This window comes from Ursus maritimus, unplaced genomic scaffold (assembly GCF_017311325.1).
Source record: "Ursus maritimus isolate PB19 unplaced genomic scaffold, ASM1731132v1 scaffold_7, whole genome shotgun sequence".
Taxonomy (NCBI): domain Eukaryota; kingdom Metazoa; phylum Chordata; class Mammalia; order Carnivora; family Ursidae; genus Ursus; species Ursus maritimus.
Genome location: NW_024426885.1, coordinates 41,359,010 through 41,386,054, shown reverse-complemented (window position 1 = coordinate 41,386,054; position 27,045 = coordinate 41,359,010). Strand labels below are relative to the sequence as shown.

The following is a 27,045-nucleotide window of genomic DNA, read 5'->3' as shown; positions in this document are numbered from 1 at the left end:
AAAATCTTAAAAAAAAAAAAAAAATCGCGCTTTGCTGAAGCGTTAGCGCAGCCATTTAAAAAAAAAAACTTTTTCAGATAGAAATATACAATATCTTATAAACTGGCAGTTTGAGAAAACTTCCCCAGTCATTTTTAAAAGGGGGCTACTTATATATTTCAGAAAACATCTATCTAAACACAAATGATACATCTTAAGAGAATTTCATCTGTTGTATATACGATCATAAAGAGCAAATTCTAAAGCTGAACATATGTCTTTGGCCTATCAGATAAATGATTACATTTAGAAAAGTGAGCTCTTAGAAACACATCTTAAATATAATGGGTTCTCAGATTATCTTGGAACAAATTTATGTGTTAGTGAAATCTTAGCGAAATGGCAGTTTTTTTAAAGATCTAGAGGCTATCTCTTGCTATAGAGCTTGCTTACTTTTTCGTTCAGGCCTCTGATAAAACTCTCTTCACTCCAAGAGGCCCTTCCTGACCACATTATTTAACAAACCACCTTCCTCATCCCCACTCTCTAGTCCCCTCTACCTTATTTAAATGTTTTACCATTTAAATGGTAAATGGTTTTCTGTATATTTGTTTACCGTCCGGGCTTCCCCACCTGGGAAGCTAGCACCATGAGGACAGAGGACAGACTTTATTTTGTTCATTGCTTTACTTCTTGGTACCTAATATAGAACATGGCATATGCATGTATTAGGCGCTCAAATACGTGAATAAATATATGAGTATTTCATTTCAAATACGTGAATAAATATATGACTAAGGTGTTAAGACAGAAAAGCCACGGTCACTAAAAATTCTGACATGCCTATAAGTTCCAAACAATTCACCAGAAGAGTCTGCATATATTACAAAAGGGCTAGAAACTAGTAAGAGGTAGAAGTACCAGGTCCTGAAAAGTACTCCAGAAAAAAAGACAAAATAAATCTGTAAGTAATATTAAGTCCAAACATTTTCTTTAAAACAAAACATTTTGCTCAAACACTACAACATGTGTTTAAAATCAGTAAAACCGTTACCATGTAACATGTATAGGACTCAGTGAAAACGTGCTAGGCCAGGGACCTGGGCCGCGTGCAGGGTCGGGCCCTTCCTAACCAGGTGAACCGGGCTCAGCAGCAGCTGCCGAGGCGTGTGCGCCTGCTGCCCTGGGGGCCACTGACACTGCGCGCAGGGTTCAAATCAAGCCAGCACAGGGCAGTGCCTGCGTGTGGCCCTGGCTTCCATCTCAGCCATTAACACTGCTATTGTAAGTATTACCAAGTAGTGGCAGGTAAAGAAATTTAGGTTTTAAAAAGTCTAAACTGACAGGAGCTTAAACAAACAACTTAATAAAATTTGATTTCATTACTTCTCAAGATAAATTCATGAAGGTAGTAAAGACAGTCTGCTGGTAAGCGTTAGCGTTTCTCCTATTACACACAAAGCGCTTTTTTCATTGCTCTTTTAGAGCCTGTGGAAGCAAGCAGTCACTAAGTTATTTTAACTTCCCTTGCTTTCTTTAAAAAAAAAAAAAGACCTTAGTTTCAGGGGTACAAGACCACAGAGTGACTGGACAATTCTATACATAATACTATGCTCACAAGGGTAGCTACCATTTTCCTTGCTTTCTTAAGGGAGGGGAAAAGTCATTTTCCCTTATCCAGTGCTTGTAACTAATGCATTCAGTGGGAAACAAAAACAGCTTGAAAGAGTGACAATCACAAATCTGAGAGGGATCCTATTATTCTAGACATGGATGCTAATTAGAAACTGGCCTCCTCCTTGCACAAAAGGGTATAAACAAAATGTCTATTTTACTGCAGAGTCCTGGAATGATATGAGTCAGAAACTGTACATGTATAACAAAAAACATGTTTCTGCTGGACAGAACCCAGGAATTCTTGTTTGTAGAGTGAAATTTTCTTTCCGAGCCACACCCAGTCGGAGAGCTGAGCGGCAAGCCAGAAGAGCAGCAGCTCGATAAATGACCTTTCACAACAGCCTTTTCGGCAGGTTATGAGCCACTGAAGGATTCCAGTGAACTGAGAGGCAAGGGGGGAAGCACTAAGGAAAAGAGCAGAAGAGTTAGGGGGATAAGCCTTGGAGCAGATAAGGCGGGGGGCAGAGGGGGACCCAGGAACCAACGCACATGGTACTGCTGGGCTAAAGAGAAAACAGGCTTTCCTTTCAGCTTTCTAATTAATCAGTGATACACAAATGCTTTTACTTCTGGAAGGCGGCAGACACACTAGCACAGGGTTACTTAAACTGTTAGTCTGGAAAAAACTCTCCAAGTAGGGCCATAAATAAAATACTGAGTACTGTACCAATACTCGAGACAAAAGAGCCCCAGTACACGAGTTCACCCAAACCTAAGGGAAAGCTACTTGCTTTTCTTCTTATGGGACTGGAAACCAAAGGTAATTACTAAACACGTACTGTCACCTAAAAATTCTTACCCACATTCTACTGGATATTAAAGAGTATGATGGTAAAAAAGAAGTCGTTCTCCACTTTATCTGTAAATCCAGTGGATTATGAGATACCAGCACAACTGGGGTGAGCAAGGGACAAAGTGATGTGACATACACTTGATGTGACACTGACTACCTCGAGTTAAGACAGGCCCTACACATTCTACTTCAAAGTTCTAAAAGGGGGAAGACGTAGCATTTCTGAATGCGTCTGATATTTCAAGAATACAGAATTTGAAGACAAAGTTGTTCAGTAAGGCCAAATAACAGGTAATACACACATACGTACAAGAAAACCACCTTCATGTGTTTTAAGCCAAAATGAAACAAGAAGTTATCTTATCTGCAGTCTGAATATTCTCATTTTCTAAAACTATGCCCTTCCTTCTTTTCTGTGGGATGAGAAGTATGGCAGAGAAGGCTAAAGGTGAGCCGGACTGGCAGTGATTGGCTGGGGGCACAAGGATAGAAACCAGAAAGACCCAAAATTTTATTCCAGAAACGGAGAAAAGCAAGTTATGATTTTTTTCTGTCCTGAAGTCCTACAGCACTACCTGTTAGCCTGTGCTGCCACTAGAATTCCTAGTGTTTGGGAAGAGATTAACTGGGTCTCTGAACACAGAGCTGGCAGGTGTCATAATGGAGGTGCATAGTTGCAGTGAAAAGCAGGAGTCCTCCATGGCTGGCCAAACTAGAAAGGGAACTGGGTGATTACACAGGTGTGGACCACAGACCCACGTCCTTAGAAACAGGGTCTAAAAATCAAGGACCACATTCTCCCTGGCCCACAGAGTAACTTGTACTTCCAGTTCACCAGAGGAAACTGAAGAAACAGCACCCATGACAACGTTTATTATTTATCAAACCTGGTAGAGGTGGGAGGAAGGGTCGGTGATACAGCTTGGAAATCAGACCTTTCATTCGGTAGAGTAATAAACTCTCCCATACAGTTATTTTGGGCAACCTGGTATCCAGATGTTTCGAAAGAACATTAACCACATATAGACGTCTGCGTGCTACACAGCACACACCATTTCTCTGCCTTTTGACTTAATGACCAAAGATACTCCTCGCTATCCTCAAGAGCCTCATGACTGGTGTACAGTACGTTTTTCTAGCAGAAATAAAAATCAAAAGCAAAAATCAGCTGAAGTTGCTATAGTGATGAAGAAACCACACCAGCTCCTTACTCTGAGAAAGATTGAGTGAAAACCACAACTGAGTAGCTTCAATTTTTTTCCTTTTGCTAGCTGACTCAAAACCAAAAACAGACAAAAAAGCTCCTAGCAACTGAGTCACCATTGTTTATGATGAATCATTAACTAAACATTCATGAAAATTCAAAAATTAAAAAAAAATTACTTGGACCAAGATCTTTCAATAGGGCTTGATTTATTAAAAATTCAATTTCCAACTGTATCTTCACACTCTTTAGAAAATCAAGAGTTCTACCACAAGCACAGAACTCACAGGAAAGCAAAAAGACCTTAGAACGTTTAAAATGCACGCACTAACCCTCTTGCCATTTACTCCTGAGAACATCTTTTTTCTCACTTAATACAATTTCTAATGTGCAACAGAATCACATAACTTAATTACAAATGAGGAGAGGAGAGCAAGAAGCAGTGAGGAACCAGCACCCATCAGCAAGTAATGACCACGGAAAATATGGGAAGTCTCAGATAAAAATTCATTCTGCACTACAAGGAGCATTTCGTTCGGAGCAAAGGAAAATCATACCTTTAACTGCTTGACAGTGTCCATGTCTGTGTAAGAAGGCAGGCAAGCCCCATTATCAAAATCTTTAAGTGTTTTGAAGAGACAAACTTAGTAAGTTCTGGGAAGCATATGTTTAACTGATGTTGGAGAAATGAAATGGAAAATATTTCACTTCTTCTTTTCATTAACATTTAAAAGTTATAACACATATGTGAATGTGTTCATCAAAACTTAAACACAGACAAAAACTGAAATCTCCCCTATCACTATGTAATCCCTGTCTTTTCCTTATGGGTGGCCATTCTTAGTGATTTAAGTATATATATCTGTATCTACATCTCCTCCCAATCCTTTCTGTGCATTTAAATACATACTATCTATTGAACATACAGCTTTGTCTTGTGCTCAAGTATTGAACTTACTGCCCAATGGATGGGGGAAAGATTATGCATTACGAAGGGGGAATCTTGTTCACTGGTTTCATAGATTGCTTATTCTGAAAATAGCAGTAAACTTAGTCCCACCTTCCCACCAAACAGGTCTTGGAAACGATGCTAGTAAAAGTGTTGAATATAAAATTGAACATTTAGTAGAACGTAACGATAACTTGTTATAAAAAGGTTCAAAGAGTAAAGGATCAAAATTACAGATATCCAGTTTCATATAAATTATGAATAAGTCTAGGTGATATCTGAGATGGATCTTAAGAACAGGAAGAGAATTAGAGGGAGACAGGGAATGGACAGGCACCACACGTAGAGCGACTGTACTTCGCAAGAGTTAAGATCCAGAAAACTTATATGCCTGTATTTCCAATTTTCCTAAGGATCATTTTGCACCTGATCTCATTTTAAAAATCCAGTCCTTTTTCCTAATAACACTTTCCGGGTGCTGATACCACCCTTTTTTCTACCAGTTCCTCAGGCTAGAAATTTGAGTTATCTCATTCTCAGCTCCTCCGCTGCCTAGCCTTCTGGGCCCTCCCAGATTTATCATTATCTACCCAGTAAGCATTAAGGGACAGCTGTTTTGTCTTGCACACTTCTGACACCAAATGTGTGGGTCTTCCAAACCAACAACCAGCTCTTCCATTTTCTGTGGACACCAAATGGTTGTCGCACACAATTTTTTTTTAAAGATTTTTTTAATTTATTTGACAGAGAGACAGCCAGCAAGAGAGGGAACACAAGTAGGGGGAGTGGGAGAGGGAGAAGCAGGCCCCCAGCAGAGCAGGGAGCCCAATGCTGGGCTCGATCCCAGGACCCTGGGATCACCAGGGCTGAAGGCAGATGCTTAACGACTGAGCCACCCAGGCACCCCTGTCGCACCCAATTCAATTCCAACACTGACTACCTGGAGTTAGTGCAGACCCCACTGATTAAGGGCTTAGTCCCCCAAGACTGGCCTTCATTTTATTTTATTTATTTTTATTTTTTTAAAGATTTTATTTATTTATTCGACAGAGAGAGACAGCCAGCGAGAGAGGGAACACAAGCAGGGGGAGTGGGAGAGGAAGAAGCAGGCTCATAGCGGAAGAGCCTGATGTGGGGCTCGATCCCGTAACACCGGGATCACGCCCTGAGCCGAAGGCAGACGCTTAACCGCTGTGCCACCCAGGCGCCCCTGGCCTTCATCTTAGTCACAAGTACTGGATGCCCAGAGTACCCATATTTTTGTCCAACTTGGTTACAAACTGGGGGCTCCCACACCTCCCTCCTCAGGTTTGTTAATTTCCTAGAATGGCTCACAGAACTCAAGTCAACACTTTACGTGTGTTTACTGGTTTATTTTAAGGTCCTAAGTATAGGAGCTTCTGTCCCTGTGTAACAGGTGCACCATCCTCCTGGCACATGGAGTACTGTACCAGAAAGCTCTCAGAACTTAGGAGTTTAGGGATTTTTACGAAGGCTTCCTCATGTAGTCATGATGGCTATTAACTCAATGTCCAATTCCTTTCACCTCCATGGAGGACACGGGATGGGGCTGAAAGTTCCAAGCTACTCACCATGGCTTAGTCTTTCTGGTGATCAGCTACCATCCTGAAGCTATCCAGGAGCCCACCAAGAGCTGCCTCATTAAAACAAAAGATGCTCCTATCACCCAGGAAATTCCAAGGGATTTAGGAGCTCTGTGTCAGGAACTGGAGTCAAAGACCAAATATTAGGACAAAAGAGCCTCTCAGCACCTCGATCCCTCAGGAAATTACAAGGATTTTTAGGAGCTCTGTGTCAGGAGCCAGGCACAGAGACCAAACAAATATTTATCATGTCATGAAACCTCACTTTCCACTATTTACAAACACATAGTCTGTCCCTATGACCCCATCACACAGTCCTGACTCTTGCCTGGGTTGAATCAGTCACCCCCTCTATTTCTCTTTGTCTAAAATCATCTTTCCCCCATCCGACTCCTACCCAGCCCTCCCTGCTTACAGATCAAAACTGTCGGTTCCCTGGTATTTTCTTTGAACTCCTATTGTAGCAACGCACTGCTGAGTGTATTTTCCATCATGTTATTTATTGACCAGTTTTGGGAAGGGAAAATGTAGAAATAGAATACTGAGCTAAAAGCAAAAGGAGAATGACACAGATACCATAAGAGATTTAGGATCCTGTTCTAGTTTGAGGAAATCAACAAAAGACATTTTGAGGGAAAAAAAAGTCAGCTTTGTTTTGTTAAAGCTTTCTTATGGATAGTTCCCCCAGCAAAGAGCATAGTATCTGACAGAGTAGGGAATTAAAAGGCCTGTAATGAACAGGTTAACTATCAGAAATCCCCATGAGCTAAGGAATGCTCCTTAATTAAGCATAAAGTTTAAAGCTCTTGCCTGCAGGGAAAACTAACACATAATGGAAAAATTGATTTATTTGGAATATAATCTATAGCTCATAATGAACACAGTCCTTATTCAGTACACCCCAAATATGGGGACTCTTACCCTGGACTATCATTCCCTTGCTGTTTCTCTTAGTAACAGGTTAAAAAACAAAACAAAAACAAAAACAGAGAGTCCATGTAAATCCTAAGGCTCAAATGTAAAAAAATTTCTTTTTTTAAAGGCCCATGTCCATGTATTTATGATAATGATACATGGCAGAAGGAGTCACATTACTGACAACCTTTGTAATTTTCATTTGTGTCATCTTTCACGTTTTCCTCTAGCCAAGAAGCAATTCAGAAAAGTTAAAAGGTCTGACAGACTTTCTCTGAGAATAATCTGGAGAAATAGCAATTCATGACAAACCTTAACTTCTGACTTTTTAAGGAAGAGACACTCAGAAGAAAGCCATATTAAAACTATTCCTTTGAAAACCCTTAAAGATACATGTTATTAACACTTTGGTAGGGAAAGGAGTTCTGGCCGACATATTAAACTGTTCAGCACCACAGCTCTTCAAACCTTTCAGTGGAAAACTCTCATTAGAATGTTCTTTCATGGCTTACTGGAATAAACGGACCTGTGAAGATATCATATATGAGTGAGTTTTACATGCGCAGATATTGGAATATGCATTCATTCTCTAGGAAATAGGGAGGCCTTCTAATAACTTTTAACACATTTCAAACGATCCAAAGTGTTAGGAGTCATTGTGCTAAGGGCATGACATGGTTCCCAATCAGTGCTTAGGATACAACTTTTCTTTTCTTTTTTTACATGAATAAATCCCAGACGATAATGATTAAGGAGGTGGGTGCTGGAGTCGGAGGACAGGAGTCTGAACGCCAACTCTTGCTACTTCACTGGGGGTATAACCTTACCAGAGGAGGCGTTACCCTAGTAAAACCTTGCTTTTCAGCCCTAGTATCCACATTTGAAAATCGGGGACAACAGCGTGTTCATGAGGTTGTTAAGAAGAATAAAAGCGATGATGCGTGAAAAGCTCTTAGCAAAATGCCTGGTATCCACAGAGAGCTCAACAAATGTTAGCTGTTAGGTTTCCCCTTGCTTTGCCAGTTGACCTGTCGGGAGGCAGGATCTCCCAGGTGCTGCTGCCTTTCAGCGCTCTCCCAGGATGTGGCTCTGCTCTTGGTGACACCTGCCCTGCCTTTAGCAGTAGTGTTTCATACATGAACGCTTCAGTCTTGATAGTGAGTACTGTAATCTACATTAACTTCTGCCTCTGGAAAGGAGAAAACATTGCCTCGCTGGGATAGCTAGGTCAGTTTCAGCTAACAGCTTTGGATGGAAGACTGTTCAGTTATTTCATGGGCAAGACCTGGGCAGAGCCGCTTCATTTTTCATTTGATAACTGTTATCGCTATTTGAATATCTGAATAATATACAGCTATTTTAACAGGAGTTTCTTAGGTACAGCTACCATGGGCTATTTATGAATCAATATTCTTCACTGAGCTGATATTAGAGGTCTAGGTCTATTTTTTTTTTTTTTGTATTATGAAAATCTAATCATTATGCAAAATGTATGGGGAAAAACCCCACAACATCCTGGAAGTCCTATGTCAGGCCATTGCCTAGGAATTCTTCAACATACAAAAGCTAATTATTTTGGTCTTTATTGGTGCCTGGCAGAACCCTCAGCACCTTTAACATCATTGGACAAAAACAATTTTCTTAAACAATCTTAATTATTACCAATAGTTATATACCCCATTTCTTCCCTCTGAAAGCCAGAAATTTCATGTTCGATTTTTATTTCTTGTACTTAAAATTTAAAACACTGCCAGTTTTATTGAAGTTTAATATACTGGTACTTGTCCTCCAATTTTTGATGCCCCAATTCCTGCAATGTGTACTTTGCATAATGAGTGGGCAGTGTTTGTGTTTCTGCATATGGGCTTTTTACTGCCAGAGCCAGCCAGCTACGTGGATTCCAACCAAGTGAGGGGAAGACTGAATGACCATCTGATGCACTGGTCTCCACCACTCTCCTAGCTCTTCATTCTCTAGTGTATTTGCAGGAGGGGGTGGATCAGAGGTATTTGGCTTCCATGAAATTCAAAGGCCTCTATGACGGCAACCCAGTTCTGGATTTAATTAAAGAGGGTTAAAAGCAGCAGCAGCAACAAAACCCTCAGGGATGAGGGCTAGGGAGAAGAACACGTTACTAATTGCCTGTCTTTTAACAGAATTTTCAGACTGAGTTAAATCCTAAATTTATCTATGAAGGCTACATTTTATCTTGTGGGAGCAGATGCGGTCACACGCTCACACTTCAAGAATATTAGGGAGTGTGAGAATTTATTCCAAGTCACCCAAGTTTTGATGGCTGTCGATCTGGCACAGCAGAAGATGTCAGAAACAGGTGTTTTTTTTTTTTTTTTTTTTTTGGTGAAGGCAGAGCCTGTGTCATTTTTAAACAGTATCGGTACTTTCTACAGTCTTCCTCCAAAGTACTACCATTATAGCCCGGCGGACTGATACTACACTGACTCCAATCCTCAGCGGCCTCCACACCCTCCACCCCTGCATCCTGTCCCCAGAGACAAGAACAAAGACCGTCTACCTCCCACTGTTTCTTTTTTGCATTTTGGCTTTTAAAAAACAAGTCGACGGGTTAACACAGTAAATACTTTTTTTTTTGGTACTGCTATTTACAGTTAAACAAAAGATTTAGGGTCAGTATCAGACTATTCCATTTACAGTCCATCAACTTTATTTAAATTTTAGAAAGTTCTATGATAGAAGGAAGAAGCAATAATGGAATTTCGGCGTAATGTTCTAATATGAAGAAGGCGGGGGAGAACAAGCTGGGAGAGAAAGTTAAATTGCTCCTACATCAACGAATTGCTATTATCAATCCATACTTCTCCCCCAAAATTGACTTTTATTTATATTTAAAAATTTTTTAAAGATTTATTTGAGAGAGAGAGAGAGAGAGAGAGAGAGCAAGAGTGGGGGGAGGGGGAGAGGGAGAGGGAGAAATCAGTGCAGACTCCCCACTGAGTGCAGAGCCCAATGTGGGGCTGGATCCCATGACCCTGAGATCACCACCTGAGCTGAAACCAAGAATCAGCTGCTGAACTGACTGAGCCACCCAGGCGCCCCCCAAAACTGACTTTTAAATGATAAACTTCTTTCTGAAAAGGTACTGCACTGGTCTCAGAATTGGTCACAGAACCATGGACCAATAAAACACAGTATTCATTCTGAGAAAGTGGACAGGAACAATCACTGATAATGTTTTCAAACATGTTAAGAAACTTTAAAAAAGACTTCTCAAAGCAGAAATTCCCACAATATTCATCTTTGTTGAAAATATTAAGGCTGCTCTTAAAATTTCCCTTCAGAGCCTATAGCAAACTCTTTTGCAAATCCTTAATAGATGCAAAATCTGATGGCTTCAGTTAAATATACTTTGTGGGGAAAGAAGCAAAAAACCAAAATCTATTATTAAATATTTACTTGGAATAAAGTACATATCAGCCACCCCCCCCCCAGTTTTAAAACCACCTGTTTCCCTTACGCAGATTATAATTAGATTGTTACTTTGTTTCAACCTTGAAAATTGTATTTCGGAAAACTCAGGTAGAAGGTCACTCTTGAGGAAAGATTAGATGCAGAACACAGGGTTATGAGAAGAGCGAAGAGGAGCTGACAAGGCTGTGTGTGTGTGTTTGCAGAAGAACATTGGTAGAGAAGGCAGCTGAGGTGGTCAGAGAAAAGTGTGTTTAAAAAGGGGAAGATTTACTGAAGTCATAGGATTATTCAAAGCCACCTTAAAAATTTCAATCACCTAATGTATTTTTTATTTCTAAGACCAGAGTGCAACCAAGGAGGTAAACAACTTTTTTGTAAGTAAAAAAAAAAAAAAAAAAAAAAAAAAAAAGCTTTAAATGTTTAATTGGAGACAAAACGACTGAAAATAAGGTGCTTGTAGAATATACATTCTCTGCAGTCAGATAAAGGTAACAAATGGGAAGAAAGATCCTGAAGTGTTACGAAAGCAAAGCATGTAAGTCCGCATTACTCAAATTTTGCTGATCATCTATTTAGCACTGTTCATTATGTGAAGCACACCAAAATATTTTTAAGGGCTTTCATGGCTATAGAATCCTGCCCAATCCTATTATCCTATCATCTCCGTTAAGTCTTTCAAATGCCTTAAGATAATACATTTATCACTTTATAGAGGCCAATTTTCTCTCATGTTAGGTTATCTTGCAATGCCTGATTAACTAATTATTAGTTGTCATTCAGTTTCTCTAAGTTTATAAGCTGGGAGTTAATAGCACTTTCAGTACATGCCTTCTGGTAAATGGAATAAATTCTTGAAGAGCGAATTGTATCTTACACTTCAGCACAAGCAAATGCTACAATAACAGTGCCTCAATATGGCTTATGCGATTTGTTGCTAGGTTCAATATTTTGGTGTTAAAACTGCTGTGGCAACAAGAGGAGGAGGACTGACAAACCGTGGTAAATTTTAGTTGCTTTAGTGAGTTTGTGGAGTTGTGATTTATAAAGATAGGAGAGGGCTTGGCATATAAAGAATAGAGGAATATAAAGAACTTCAAGGAAACAAAATCAGATTCTGCAGGAAAACATGTATGATGGTTTACTTGATTATCTTTTAAGAGACTGGAAAATACTGCCAAGAGAAAAGTAATATAAACTAGACGGCCATTTTAAAGAAACATTGCAATTTAGTATTTGCTAACTTCTCTTCCTCCAACATCCTTGTTTCCTTTTCTTGGGAGTCTACACTTGTATTCTTGGTTTAGAGAATAAGGGAGTGGTAGGAAGAAAGAAGGTGATGTAGGAGACTGTAACTTTTATATAATTTGGAGGTGCAAAGGGAAATTAGAGGTCAAAGCGGTTCAAACATTAGTTTAAGAGGAAACAGAGCTAGAGGATAATTAAGCTCTAAAGGTATGTCCTAAAAGAGGGTGGGGTCAATGCAAATTTAGCAAGTAAATCATTAAACAGTTTCAGGCAACCTTTGTTCCCAGGTTGGAAATGCGGTTGGAATGCCAGCAGAACTCAAAATTTTTCTAGTAGATTTCTAAAAATTGTCCTTAGAAGTCAGCTAGTATAATAGAACACTGTACCAGGCTCATGGAGACAAAGGTTCCAGCCCAACATCCTCTCTGTGCTTATTAGCCAAGCAACCTCCAGCAAGACGTTAACTCCGTGGGTCCTTTTATTTTTTAATAGAAAAAAAGTGGTTGTGCCCTTAGGTTATGCTTCAGCACCTTTAAATATGTACTGTGCAGTTTACTGGGGGAAAAATTTTTTAAAGTTTTTATTTGCTCCAAGGAAGCAATCTGTAGATATTCAAAAATTGAACTATAGGGTAACTTGGTGACTACCAAATTGTAAACCACTCAACTCCTTTCTTCAGTACTTTATCTTTTCCCCAAGCTCAAATCTGGTGCTAGCCAGGACCAGTACACACCCCCAGGGCTATTTCATTCTATTGGCTGGCGGGCCGTCCTGCATTCTACACCCTTTAGATTTACTGTCAGGGCGCCCGGTGTTTGTTTCTCGGAGATGTTACGTCGCTCTTGTATTACTTTTTTTTTTTTGGTGTGTGCAAAACAGAAGCTGTCAGGACAGAAAAATAACATGATTTAAAAGACCAACGTGTAATTAGTAAGATCATTTGGCCAGTAAAACTGTCGATTTCAAACCTAAAAGGCAATTAACTTTGTATGTTTCTGTATCATTTGTCACTGATGTAAAAACGAGTGAAAAAAACCCCGGAAATAATTATTTCCTAGTTTGTGTTCGGGTGAGTCTTAGAAGCTCACAAAAACTTGCAAAAGCACAATCAGATGGGCCGGTCATTCTTCAAGCGCATTTTGTCAGGACCCACCCTGGGTGTCACCTATACTAGGATCGAAAGAAGAGCGGTGCACCATCTATTCTGCATACAGCATCCACACGCAGGGGCCGGGGATGATGGCTCACGGGGCAGAAGCCAGGACCACTACGTGGCGGTTTCGGCAGGAAAAATCACTGTCCGCGCGAGCCTGACACATCCGCGACTGGGGCCGGGGGCAGGGTGTGAGCGGGCCAGTGCCCATCTGGGGTGGGCAGGGCCGCGGGGGAGGGCGCGAGGGGCTCGGCCGGCGCTCACCTCCCTTGCAGGGCGTGCGGTGCTGGCTGTGCTGGGCCCGGTAGCCTTCGATGACCTCCCAGGAGCCGTCGTCGCGCCGGATGGGGAAGGACAGGCTCAGCACATGGTTGCAGGGCTTGATGATCCGCAGGATGCCGCGCACCCGGTTCCGCTTCTGCTCCTCGCTCTCCCGGGTCTTGAGGTCCTCCACCAGCTTGTCCTCCACGATGCTGGCGCCGCGGTCGAAGAAGCCCTCCACCATCTTGAAGAAGTTGGGGTCGTCCTCGCGGTCGGCCGCCGCCTCGCTGTAGTGTCGCCGGGTGGGCGGCGCGAGCCCCGGCTGCGGGGCGGCGGCGGCGGCACCAGGCTGCCCGCGGGCCCGGCCCAGCAGCGCGGCCGAGTCGGCCGCCGCGGAGCCCAAGGCAGCGGGCCCTGCGCGGGACAGCAGCAGCGCTTCGCCCAGGCAGCGGTACATGGCGGCGGGGCGGAGGCCGCGGAGCAGAAGCGCTCACAGAGGCCCGGGGACGGAGGGAGGGAGGAAGGGCCCGGCGCAGACTGTCCTTTTAAGCTGCAGCTTCCTGCCCCCTGGGCTGTCCCCTCCCCTCCGGCGCCCGCCGCCTAACGGGGAGGACGGACTTTGGGGGCCGTGGGCCCCAGTGGCCTGTGAATGGCAGGGCTGGGGGGCGGTGCGCGCCGCCCAGGGAGCCGGGCCTCCGCCTTTGCCGCGGCCTCGCCCGGCCTCCCAGGCGGCGGCGTGTGCCTGCAGAGGCGCTCGGGGGCGCGCAGGCGCGGGCGAGCCCAGTGCGCATGCTCACGCCGGCCGTGGGGGAGGGGCGAGGGCTCCGTGGGCTGGCCGGATCTACAGGGAGGCGGTGTCTCAGGTCTGTGCGCGCCCCCGACCTCGACCTGGGGAGGGGTTAAGGTGGGGAGGGGGCCAGCTCAGGAAGGGGGCTTGCCGGGGGAGGGGCTTGTCCGCCTCTTGGGGGCGCTGAGAAGCCGATACCCCGCCCCGCAGGGGTGAAGGTGGTGCGGTCTGGCGGCGGGCCCGGCCGAGTGAGTCACTGGTGTCCCTCCTTTCCGCCCGCACGCCCTCGGGAGGGGCGGCCGCCCTGCACCCCCCTGGCGAGTCTTCTGGTGTCCAAGCGGGGCGGGCGAGGGGCGTCGAGACCGAGAAGCAGCGGTTGAAAGGCGGGGCTGTGGGCTTGGCTCTGCCTTAGGGATGTGCGAAGCACTTAAAGTCATCCGGTGTCAGATTTTTGAGGTGGCTTGCAGGAAATGGAAAGGAGAAAGCCTGGGAGCTGGGGAATCCCTTACCGACTGGCCTTAATCAAAAAATGAAGTTTTCAGTTTTGCTCCATGCAACCACTCGTCAATGTCAAGATAAAAGTTATGTGAATCATTGTAGCTTTCTAACATTTACTGACCGTGCTTCGCCGTTTCAGAAATGTGCTCTTGAAATGGTCTATAAACAAAGACACTCTAGAAATGCAATAATAATACTCCAGCACATCATCAGTAATATGTGTATTAAGTGGTCCAGAATATGGATTTGTAAACTTTAAGCTTCATGAGGGTTAATTCTGTACTTACACATACTTGAAAAATGCTAAAGTCATATGCTTCTTTGGGTAGGTAGGCACATGTTTCAGTCTAATGACTCAGTGTTTGAGAAAAGGTACCAAACAAAGGCCACATTCCCAGCTTCAGGAGTCCCGGTGTACTTTGGTGGTTTTAAAATGGCACCTTTTTGACTTGCAAAACTGCTTTATTTCCTGACACTCACTCATCTATTAGAATATGGAGGAGAATGTTCTTAATTCTTACAATATACTGCGAAGTATAAAGTGGTAACCTAGATCAGTTAAATTACATTCATCTATCTCAGTGTACTCTCAAAGCAAAGAAGATGCAGATTATATTTTATCTTATTTGGTAGATAAATGTATCATTATATTTGTGTGTTGTTTTTCAGTGAAAAATATTCTCTGAACTGAATCCTGAATTTGTCTTTTTGGTAAAAAAATTAAGGTACCAAATTTCCTTTTCACTTGCTGGTGTTATCATTTTACATTGCAAAAAAATCCCCATGAAAACCAAACCCCAGATACTAAAATTTTAGAGTAAAGTAAATTAGTATAGGTAAAAATATGGACATTTTTTTCTCTTCAGATTAAATTCTTTGGTGTGTTTTGAGGAAAGTGGTTTAAAAGCTTAGCTTTATTGCCCTGTTTATCTCTTTCGTGATAACCATAGCCTTCAGAAAAATAAATGTTTAACTTTGCTTCTTTCTAAGTTTTATTCATCTGAATTCAAAAGTTGTAAAGGCTATGGAAGTAGTGAGGAAATTATTTTTAACTGAAAGTCTCCTATTTATAAATGTCTAACAAAATGACTCCATAAGAACCCAAAAAGTAGATGCTTTTATTTTTTAAATCATTATGTTTTAAAATTATATATAAGTTGTAAAAAATTTCAGATGGTACAGATAAGGGTTTTTTTGGGGGGGGTCTGATTTTTTTTTTTTTAAGATTTTACTTATTTATCTGAGAGAGAGAGAAAAAACAGGAGTGGGGAGAGGGGCAGAGGGAGAAGCAGACTCCCAGCTGATCTGGGAGCCCGATGTGGAGCTCGATCCCATGACCCTGGGATGATGACCTGAACTGAAGGCAGCTGATTAACCAACTGGGCCACCCAGGTACCCCCAAATGTTACAGATAAGTCTAAAAAAAAGAGTGAAATTTTCCAAACACTACTCTCCCTCCCCCCATTTAGTAAGTAGTTGGAGTATTTCTTTTTAAACTAAAGTAGGTATTATAATTCCTGATTTAATGGAAGAGAGAACTGAAGCTTATGAAGACCAAGTAAATTGTTGCTGGTCATCTAGCTGGTAAATAGCAGACTGAGATTCAAACCTGTGTATTTGACTCCAAAATTATTCTATTGCTACTATTCCAAGAAATAGTTTAAGTATTCGTTGCATTTAGTTTAAACTCCTGTGATGTAAGGTCTAATGAGTTTCAGCTTTACGTTGATGATTTATTTCATTTTAATTTCCAGTGTAGTTAGCATACAGTGTTATATTAGTTTCAGGTGTACAGTATAGCGATTCAACAATTCTATACATTACATGGATGATTGCTTTATAAAATATAGAGTTATTTTGCAAAGTAAAGTTTATCAGTAATTTCCATTTCAAAAGGAAGCCAGAATTTAACTGAAGGGAATTTTGGTCATTTGATACCATGCAACAAAGACAAATCAGTTTTCTGCCTTTGACATTTATGGGTTTTCCTTAGCTGTTTTAAAATTCCAGGTCATTTCTCTTTGATCCATTGCATGCTTTTATGTCTTCAAGTGCTTTTAAAAATACTTCAGAAGAAGAATTTTAGGATTTAGAAAGACATAGCATAAAAATAGAAGAACACCATAGTCTTTAAAAAAAATGATTTGACAAAGTAATACATATTTTGTACCTTGTGTCTGTTTATATTTGTCTTTTCTGGACATTTCATTTAAGTGGAATGATATAATACATGGCCCTTTGTGACTGGCTTCTTTCACTTAGGATAATGTAAAGATTCATCTATGTTGTAGCGTGGATTAGTATTTCATTTCTTTCTATGGCTAAGTAGTATTTATTGTATGGCTCTGTCACGTTTTTTAATCCATTCATCATGGACATTTGAGTTATTTTCACTTTTTGGCTGTTGTGAATAATGCTATTCTGAACATTCTTGTACAAGTTTTTGTGTGGACATACATGTTCAGTCCTCTTGGGTATATACCTAGGAATGGAATTGCTGTTTAACCTTGTGGGAAAAAAAAAGTTTTTTAACCTTGAGAAACTGCCAAACTGTTTTCTACAGAGCTGCACCACCATTTTAATTCTTACCAGCAGTGTATGAGGGATGCCATTTCTCTGCATCCTCCCCAACATATGTTATTGTCTGGGGTGAAGTGGTAGCTTATTTTGGTTTTGATTTGCATTTCCTTGGTGGCTAATGATACTGAACATCTTTTCATGTGCTCATTGACCATTTGTGTATCTTTTCTTGGAGAAATGTCTATTCATTTCCTTTTCCTATTTTTTAAAAAAGATTTTATTTAATTATTTATTTGAGAGAGAGAGAGAGTGAGTGCAGGGAGGAGCAGAGGGAGAGGGACAAGCAGATTCTGTGCTGAGCCTAACGCGGAGTTCGATTTCGAGACCCCCCCCCCCAGATCATGACCTGAGCTGAAATCAAGAGTGGGATGCTTGACTGACTGAGCCACCCAGTGCCCCTCCTTTTCCCATTTCTAAATTGGATTATTTCTTCTCTTTATTGTTGAGTTGTAACAGTTCTTTACATATTCTAATTACAAATCCTTTATCAGATACATGATTTGCAAGTGTTTTCTGCTATTCTGTTGTTGTCTATTCGCTTTTTTGGTGGTATCTTTTGAAGCACAAAAATTTTAAATTTTGATATCCAATTTATAAATGTTTTGTTGCTTGTGCTTTTGGTATCATGTCTAAGAAATCATTGTCTAATTGGAGGTCATGAAGATTTACACATGTGTTTTCTTCTAAGAGTTTTATAGTGTTAGCTTTTACATTTAGTCTTTTTACATTTAGTTCTTTTATGTTTTAGGTCTCAAAATGGATTTTGAGTTGATTTTTGTATCTGGAATGAGGAAGGAATCCAGTTTCTTTCTTCTGCCTGTGGATATCCATTTGTTCAAAAGGCTATTTCTTTTCCCATTTAATTGTTTTCACACTCTTTCGAAAATTAATTGACCTAAATGTGAGGATTTATTTCTGGACTCTAGAGTTCTTTTGCACTTGCTCACATGTCTCTCTTTACGCTAGTACCACGCTACTTTGATTACTGTAGTTCTGTAATAGATTTTGAAATTGGGAAGTGTGAGTCCTCAAACTTTGTTCTTTTTCAAGATTGTTTAGTTATTCTGAGTCCCTTGACTTTTCATATGAATTTTAGGGTCAAGTAGTTAATTTCTACACAGACTCTGGCTGGAATTTTGATTGGAATTGGGTTGAATCAATTTGGGGAGCACCATTTTAATGATACCTCATCTCTGACTCATGAACATAAGATGTTTTTTCATTTGTTTAGGTCTTTAAAAATTGCTCTCAGCAACGTTGTCTTTTCAGAATAGAAGTTCTGTACTTCTTTCATTAGGTGTAATACTGAGGGGTGCTTGGGTGGCTCAGTTGGTTAAGTGTCTAACTCTTGATTTTAGCTCAGGTCATAATGGCAGGTCATGATCTTGGGGTGGTGATATCGAGCCCATGCTGGGCTCTGCACTCAGTGGGGAGTCTGTTTGAGATTCTCTCTCTCTCCCTCTGCCCCTCCCTGCCCTGCTCATGCGTGTACACTCTCTCGCTCTCTCTCTCTCAAATAAATAAATAGGTCTTCAAAAACAAGTTTATTACTGAGCCTTTTATTCCTTTTGATGCTATTATAATTGGATTTGTTTCCTTAACTTCCTTCTTAAGTTCTTCTTTTCACCTTACAGAAATAGAATTGATCATTGTATATTGATCTCTTATGTTTTAACCTTACTGAACTCATTTATTAGTTTTCATAATTATTTTAGTGGATTTCTTAAAATTTTCTATATACAAGATCATCTGCAAAAGGGAGATAGTTTTACTTCTTCCTTTCCAATAGATGTGTTTTATTCTACTGCCTAATGGCTCATTTTTTTTTTTTTTTGGTTATTTGCAGTATTTCATTGTATGTGTGTGCCATAATTATTTTTGCCAGTCCCTCATTGATGGACATATAAATTGCTTCCAATACCTTGAAGTTACAGCAGTGCTACAGTGAATAACCTATGTTACATAGAACATCAGTTTTCAGGCTTTCATCTCAGGATGAGATACTTCTCAAGTATGAGTAGTGAATTTGAACTTAGGAAGAATTTAATAGTGGTCAAATTTTATTTTCCTATAAAGTTGTTTCGTTCTCATTTGACATCATTTGTTACTCAATGTAGACAAGTCAAATATTTAGCTTTTTAAATAAGGGCTTCTAAACAAGGAACTAAGAATCTTGATATTTCTTTTATTAGGTCACCATTTTTCTCATTTTAATAGTTTTTTTAATAGATTTTATTTGTTTTTTTGTTTGCTTGGTTTTTTTTTTAAGATTTTATTTATTTTTTTGAGACACAGAGAGACAGATAGTGACAGAGACAGCGAGAGAGAGCACAAGCAGGGAGGAGAGGGAGAAGCGGGTTCCTGCTGAGCAGGGAGCCTGATGTGGGACTCGATCCCAGGACCCTGGGATCATGACCTGAGCTGAAGGCAGACGCTCAACTGACTGAGCCACCAAGGCACCCCTTAATAGATTTTATTTGTGCAACATTTTATTTTATTTATTTATTTTTAAGTACACTCCATGCCCATTTTGGGGCTTGAACTCATGACCTGGAGATCAAGAGTTGCATGCTCTACTTACAGAGCCAGCCAGGCATCTCTGTGTTTTGTTTCGTTTCGTTTCGTTTCGTTTCGTTTCGTTTCGTTTCGTTTCGTTTCGTTTCTTTTTCTTTTCTTTTCTCTTCTTTTCTCTTTTCTTTTCTTTCTGTCCTTCTTTTCTTATTTATTTATTTATTTATTTATTTGACAGAGATACGGTGAGAGAGGGAACACAAGCAGGGGGAGTGGGAGAGGGAGAAGCAGGCTTCCTGCTGAGCAGGAAGCCTGATCTGAGACTCAGTCTCAGGACCCCAGGACCATGACCCCAGCCGAAGGCAGACGCTTAATGACTGAGCCACCCAGGCACCTGATCCATATGTGTCAGTAGGTTTTAGTTCACAAGAGCTTATTAGTACTTCATTAATCAGCCAGTTGAGTGTGGGGAGAGAGGAGAATCTTGTACTAAGGCAGCACCATACGCAAAGGCCTGAAGGTAAATGAGAACATGACATGAGAGTGTAAGATACCATACACTTTGGTTAAAAGCAATTTGATCATTGTACACAGTTTGGTTTAAACAGAAATTTGGTTGAGGGTTGCCTGGGTGGTTCAGTTGGTTAAGCATCTCGCTCTTGATTTTGGTTCAGGCTGTGATCTCAGGGTCCTGGGATCAGGCCCGCGTTGGGTTCCTTGCTCAGCAGGAAGTCTGGTTGGGATTCTGTCTCTCCCTTGCCCTCTGCCCCCACTTCAAATAAATAAATTAATTAAGAACAAAAATAAAAACAAAAAACAAATAGCAAAATGGTTGAAAAATTAATATCCCCTAGTTCCTTTTTTTGTTTTTCCCCAGTATTGGTAATTTTGGTGCATCATGGATTATTTTTCAAGCCTTTGTGCTGTAATTTTCAGGAAATTTTTTTCTAATAGTTTTGTTTCTGGTTTTCAGAAAAGTTTGTAATTTTCATTTTTTTGTCCCCTTTAGTGAGCACTTTTTTTTTTTTTTTTTAGTAAGTAAAAAACAAACTATATCCAAGAAAAGGTTCTGGAATTTTCAGGGTTTGTAGCTTTTTCCTTTTAAAAACTATTTTTTCCTAATAAATTACATGTCACTTATATCTACTTGTATAGTTTGGTTAAGTTTTCATTTTACTCTGTTGCTGAATAATGTTCAACAAAGGTTTTTATCAACTCTTGCTTAAGGGTTCTTTCCGTGTTGTGAGTAAATGTGAAAACTCATTGTAGAAACTTTTATCTCTTTAAGCATAGTACGCAGGAAACAAAGGAGGTCTCTTAAAAATTAACTGTACTAGGTGGGATTCTGAACTCACCTGTGTGTAATTCATTATGTCTCTTTTTCTTTGTTTTTTAATTGAGATCTTTTGTTTTCCTTATATGTAAAATGGATAGTGCATTCAATTACTCATCATTCCAGGTGCCTCACCATCCAGCTCCCTTTATTGATCTACGTAGATGACTCTTTATAAAATCAGATCTTTATTCTAGCTTTCACATTTCCTTTTTGGAAATTTTAAAGACTTTATTTATTTTAGAGAGAAGAGAGCAGTGGGAGGGGCAGAAGGAGAGAGAGAATTTCAAGCAGACTCCCCACTGAGCACGGAGCCCCACGTGGAGCTCGATTTTATGACCTTGAGATCGTGACCTGAGCCAAAGAAAACAAGAGTTGGATACTTAACCAACTGAGGCATCCAAGCACCCCCCCCCCACTTTTTTGATATTTCAGATCACTTGTGATCTTAATATGGGATTGGAGTTTGAATAGTAAGAAAGTGTAAGCTAAAAATGGAGGCACATTTGTGCGCTCGAAAAGCAAAAAGTACTTTCTTGTTGAAGGTCACGGAAAAGTTGCGAAGAAACTGACTTTATCATGAAGCACGGATGTGAGTGTAATTACATTGAGTCTGGTCTTGGTGAAAGGTAGAACAAAAAACCATGAATGAGGCAGAACGGATCAAGGCAGAGATGCTGGTAGTGGCTGCGGTCAGCTAAGTAGCAGTGGCCTAACTCCCTGATCTTGAAGTGAACAGATATTTGCTAGCTCTATTAGTTGGGATGTTTTGGCCCTTAAGCAACAATATCCAAATAAAAGTGGCTTAGACTAAAGGTACAAACTAAATGAGATAACTATTATCTAACAATAAGCCTCGAGGCAAGGCTATTCCCGTTGTTGGTATAGGGCTCAGTGATACTATCAGGGAACCGAGAACTTTTCTCTGTTACATTCAGCAAGTTGGTGGTATCTTTCCTCTTTCAGAAGATTGCTACATCAGTTCCAGGGGTCACATCCAGGCACAACTAAGTGCTATGTGGAAGAACAGCAGTTTCCTCCCATATGCATTTCTTTGTTGGTAAAGAAAACCTTCTCCAAAGGCCTGCCAGCCAGCCTCAGCTCTTTTAGGTGGGCCTCAGTAGCTAGGAATGGGTTCTTTGCCGTGCCCCTTGCTGTAAAGGAGTCCGGAAGGAGGGTTTTCTGACGCTTTGAACTTCTAAAATACAGGCGCTTGACAGAAAGGAGAAAGAGCAGGAGGAATAATTGTGAAACCACCCGTGTTTGCTGGATTTGCCACAGAAAATAACTGACCTGCTCTGTGCTCTCTCTTTTTTTAAGATTTTATTTATTTATTTGTCAGAGAGAGAGAGAAAGAGAGAGTGCACAAGCAAGGGGAGCTGCAGGCAGAGGGAGAGGGAGAAGCAGATTCCCTGCTGAGCAAGGAGCCGAGGTAGGACTTGATCCCAGGACCCTGGGATCATGACCTGAGCTACAGGCAGATGCTTAACCCACTGAACCACCCAGGTATCCCTGCTCTGTGTTCTCTTATTGTGATAATATATTCTTGTAGAATAATATAAGCACAGTTTAAGAGGGATGAAACATTCTTAAATATAACGGTGGGAATTATGCTTGTGGTTTCATGTTGTCTACGTCAAGAAATCTACAGAGTCTAGTTCCCTTTGAAACTATCATTACGTTTCATGTTTTCTACTCTGAGACATTTGCTGAGTCTGGTTCCCCTGAGATTTTATATAATGATTGTAGTTTTAAGAATATGCCTTTTTTTGGCGGCGGCGGGGGTCGGCACATGGGGAGGCGGCACTGACAGCTTATAAGGCAGTATCTACATGCTACGGTGTTTACTCTATTGCCAGACAAGAGAACAGAACAGAAACTGGAAACCCATCCTCAACTTCTGGGGGCAAGTCTGGGAATTATAAAGACATATCAAACACTCAAATGATTTAGTTGGATCTTCAGATTAAGCTGCCACCAGCAATTTATTGTCAATGGTGTAACACACAAGCAAATGAGTTAAATCAACAGGAGGGCTAATCTGTGGTCTTTTTGTTGAAATTAGAAGTTCTTTTGTTTGTGCTAAGGGGAAGTGTGACAGTCTCTCTCATTGGAGTCTCTGTGTTATCGTACCTAGTATCAGAAGCACGGTTTGGTGTAAGACTACTTTTTTTGAGACAGAGCAAGAAGGAGCTTGTGAATGCACAGGGGGGGCTTGGTGGGGGGTGGAGGGGCGGAGGCAGAGAGAGAATCCCAAGCAGGCTCCATGCCCCCGGGGGAAGGGGGGTGGAGGTGGGGGTGGGGGTTGGGGGGTGGTCCCATGACCCTGAGACCCCAAACCCTAAAGCAAGAGTCCTACGGGATGGACAGAGCCACCCAGGTGCCCCGACGTAAGACTATTTTGAAGATGCATGGGGCAGATACGTAAAAGTGCCCTTTACATATATTTGCCCTCCACAGTTTTCTTGTCAAAGATAGAATCTTTATAGTTGTATTCCTGGAGGGCCGTCTAAAACCAATGAAACACAAAGGGATTCTTAGATTCTAGAATCACCAGCCAGCCACAGTGAAAGTTCTGATCAGCTATTAAAAAAAAAAAATGAAGTATCAATGAAGAGCAGTATGTCGGTAGGAGGGTACTATTACAGAGAGAGAAGAGGTGTCAGGACTACCAGAACAAGGGCAGTTGTGATGAGAGGCTCAAATTAAAGCAAGTATGTATCCCTACCCTCATGTGTTTTTTCTAGGTCAGATATAAAATGGAATTATTTTTGAATAACAATTATTTGGTATATTTTAATAAGTATTATAAAGAATTATAGACTTTGGCTATCTTCTGTAATTGACATTCTCTCTTGCCTCTTTCATTATACAATACAAACACCAAAAAAAAGGTGAAGGAAACATTAGAGAAGCAATCACAATTGGTTTTAAATTAACCAGAAAAAATTTAAATGGGAAAAAGCTAAAAAACCTGAACCCTGAGAAATTCCAGTTCCTTGCCTCTTATGGTTTTCATTTATTTTAACATTTTCTTAGAGAAAAATTAAAAAGTGTGTGAATGAGAATAGCAGAAAGCCCGCCCCATCAGCCTGCGATGACTGTGCATTTTCAACTACAGGTATTCCTCGCTGACCCAACTCTTGCTGTCTGAGCTCAGAAACAGAACAGATGGGACAACAAGGGATGCTTAGATTTGTTCCTAGTCTATTTCTGCAGACTCATGTTATTTCTAATCCACATTACTATTTTTTCATACTGGTTCTCATTATGGAACATCTACATTTTCCTAATTTTTCTCTATAGTTATCAGTTAAAACAGTTAACTGGCAAAAAATGACTTTGAATTTTATTTTGTTTTATTTTTTTTTAGAGAGAGAGAGCACAAGTGAGGAGGGGGGAGGGGCAGAAGGAAGGGAGGCAGAGAGAGAATCTTAAGCAGGCTCCACACCCAGCATGGATCCTGATGTGGGGCTTGATTTCACACCCTGAGATCATGATATGAGGCAAAATCAAAAGTCAGATGCCCAACTGACTAAGCCACCCAGGCACCCCTGAATTTGAATTTTGAAGAGTAAGATAAGACCTGAAAAATGAGAAATATGAAAGAATAATGCTTAAAAATATATATCTAGGCTCATAGAAGCACTCGATGTATTTAAGATACTGTTGAAAAAAACAATGATTAGATTAGATGTGTTCAGTTTTTCCACTTTTTAAATTTTATTTTTATTTTGAAATAGTTCTATTTATAATAATTTGTTTTGAAATAACTTATCTTTAGAAAGAATTTTAGATGCATAGAAGTGCAAAGATGCTGCAGAGTTCCCTTCACCCATCTTTCCCTAATGATAACATCTTACATAGCCACAATACATGTATCAAAATTAAGAAATTAACATTGGCACAGGTAGATTTTTAACTGTCATTTCAGCCAAATTGTCATGTTGACCAACATGCTTTTTGCTGAATTACCTGGAGCTCTACCATTGATCTTAATCATGATCACTGCTATGCTCCCAGCTCTTTTTGATGGTCATGTTTGGTACCCTGTGACCTTCATCTCCTGTTCCTCAGGCTACAGATGACTGACTGCCTTTTGGGCAAGTATCCAGCCATGTCCAGTCTAAATGCTGGCCAGAAACCCATGATGTGTCTTGGTCAGAAAAATGGCTTTCCAGTTTTAGTTTTATTTCTAATCCATGTGTCTCTTTATAATATCCTTCGCCCTACTTTCAGAACTGGTCGAAATGTCTTCCATTTAAACCAAAAAAGCCTGATCGGAATGGTCTGTGTTAGGTAACTGTGTCGTGGTTCGCTGTGGCCCGAGTGTGTGTGTCTGTGGGTCTGTTAGGGAGGGAGGGAGAGACAGAAAAAATGGCAAGAGATTAGGTGCAGCAGCTCACCAGATAGTGAGTCTCTTTGTTGGACCGGTTTAATGGCTTTACCAATATCCTCTATTGGATGTTTGTTCTTTGCAATTTTTGAATCTAGAGATGGAGATCTTTTCAGGTTCTAGAACATTTGCAATGTTGTACATTTGCAATTTCAGGTTCTAGAACGTTTACCTCTTCCTATACTGTCTCTAATTCTATCCTCCTTTACTTTATCGTCTGTGTTTCTTATTCTTTTTGTGTTTTCCAACTTTTTATTTTTTTGTGCTTCATTCCATAGGTGCGCAAGGTCAGGCAAGGTGCCACTTAATCCAAGGTTTGCAGTTTCCTGGACCATCAAACAATGCAAATCTTGGTTATAAGACTTTGCACATTGGTTTACTTTCTTTTTTTTTTTTTTAAAGATTTTATTTATTTATTTGACAGAGATAGAGACAGCCAGTGAGAGAGGGAACACAAGCAGGGAGAGTGGGAGAGGAAGAAGCAGGCTCATAGTGGAGGAGCCTGATGTGGGGCTCGATCCCATAACGCCGGGATCACACCCTGAGCCAAAGGCAGACGCTTAACCGCTGTGCCACCCAGGCGCCCCTGCACATTGGTTTACTTTCTAATGACTGTTAACCTGAGGGTGTTGCCCTTTAGAGTTACAGGTTATTGTGGGGACACTCTCTTATTAGGCTCATCATTTTGTGTGGATCCTGTCTTTGAATTATGTTTCTAGTACCCCATGACACCATCAAACAAAAATGTGTATTTTCAAACCTCATGATCAAATGCCCTCAGATCAAAAGCAGCTCCAATGCTAACTTACTCTAGATTCCTGGTTTTCTCTTAATAGCTTCAGTTGGCTAATTCCTTGCTATATTGTTATCTCTTAGTGGCAAAGAATTTGGTTTTTATGTTTCACCTTGTGTTTTTAGATGTTTTCATAAGAAGAGTTGGCATGAATCTAGGTCTTCATTTTGGAAAACTGAAACTTGTATTATTATTCCTATTTAAGTATGTCTAATATTGATCATGATTAACATTAAAAAATACATCCTTTTGTATTCTACTTGGAGTTGCATTAGGTTTATAGATTCATGTAAGGAGAATTGATATCTTACATTATTGTTTAACCATGAAAAGAGTTTGAAGCATCTCCCAATATGTTCAGACAGTCTTTTTTTTTTTTTTTTTAATTTTATTTATTTATTTGACAGAGAGACAGCCAGCGAGAGAGGGAACACAAGCAGGGGGAGTGAGAGAGGAAGAAGCAGGCTCCTAGCAGAGGAGGCTGATGCGGGGCTCGATCCCAGAACGCTGGGATCATGCCCTGAGCCAAAGGCAGACGCTTAACGACTGCACCACCCAGGCACCCCCAGACAGTCTCTTTTATTCCTCAGTAAAATTTTTGTAGGCTCAGTTTTATTCCTGTGCACCTAATTTTATTATTATTATTATTATTATCATCATCATCATCATCAAAGAAACTCATCTTGATGGTTTGTTGTATTTGTTTCTGTTTTATGTTTCTGTTTTAAGAGGCTTTAGCCTGGAAAAGTTACTCTGTAATTTCATATAACCATTTTCTAAGGCTCTGTAATTGCATTGTTTTAAAAATAGAAATGGAAACTTATTCATGTATGCTCTTTTATTTGACTTTGATTTCCAAATGGAAATATGGTGATTTTACTTTTAATTTTTAAAATTCTTTAATACTTGGATTTGTCAAA

The 27,045-nt window shown here is 40.6% G+C and overlaps 2 protein-coding genes across 3 annotated transcripts in view; one reads left to right on the top strand and one right to left on the bottom strand.

Moving 5' to 3' along the window:
• The window catches only part of GLUD1 (glutamate dehydrogenase 1), a 36,187-nt gene extending 22,488 nt beyond the window's left edge, over nt 1-13,699 (bottom strand). For both annotated transcript variants that reach the window (XM_040624128.1, XM_040624129.1), the window contains exon 1: nt 13,231-13,699. In XM_040624128.1, coding sequence (XP_040480062.1) covers nt 13,231-13,684 — 454 coding nt within the window. In that variant the 5' untranslated portion in view covers nt 13,685-13,699. The remainder of the gene's footprint in view (nt 1-13,230) is intronic.
• A 294-nt stretch (nt 13,700-13,993) lies between these two features.
• SHLD2 (shieldin complex subunit 2) overlaps nt 13,994-27,045 on the top strand; it is a 76,704-nt gene continuing 63,652 nt past the window's right edge. Inside the window, exon 1 of the mRNA XM_040624210.1 lies at nt 13,994-14,090. The gene's annotated coding sequence lies outside the window, so the exon portion shown is untranslated. The remainder of the gene's footprint in view (nt 14,091-27,045) is intronic.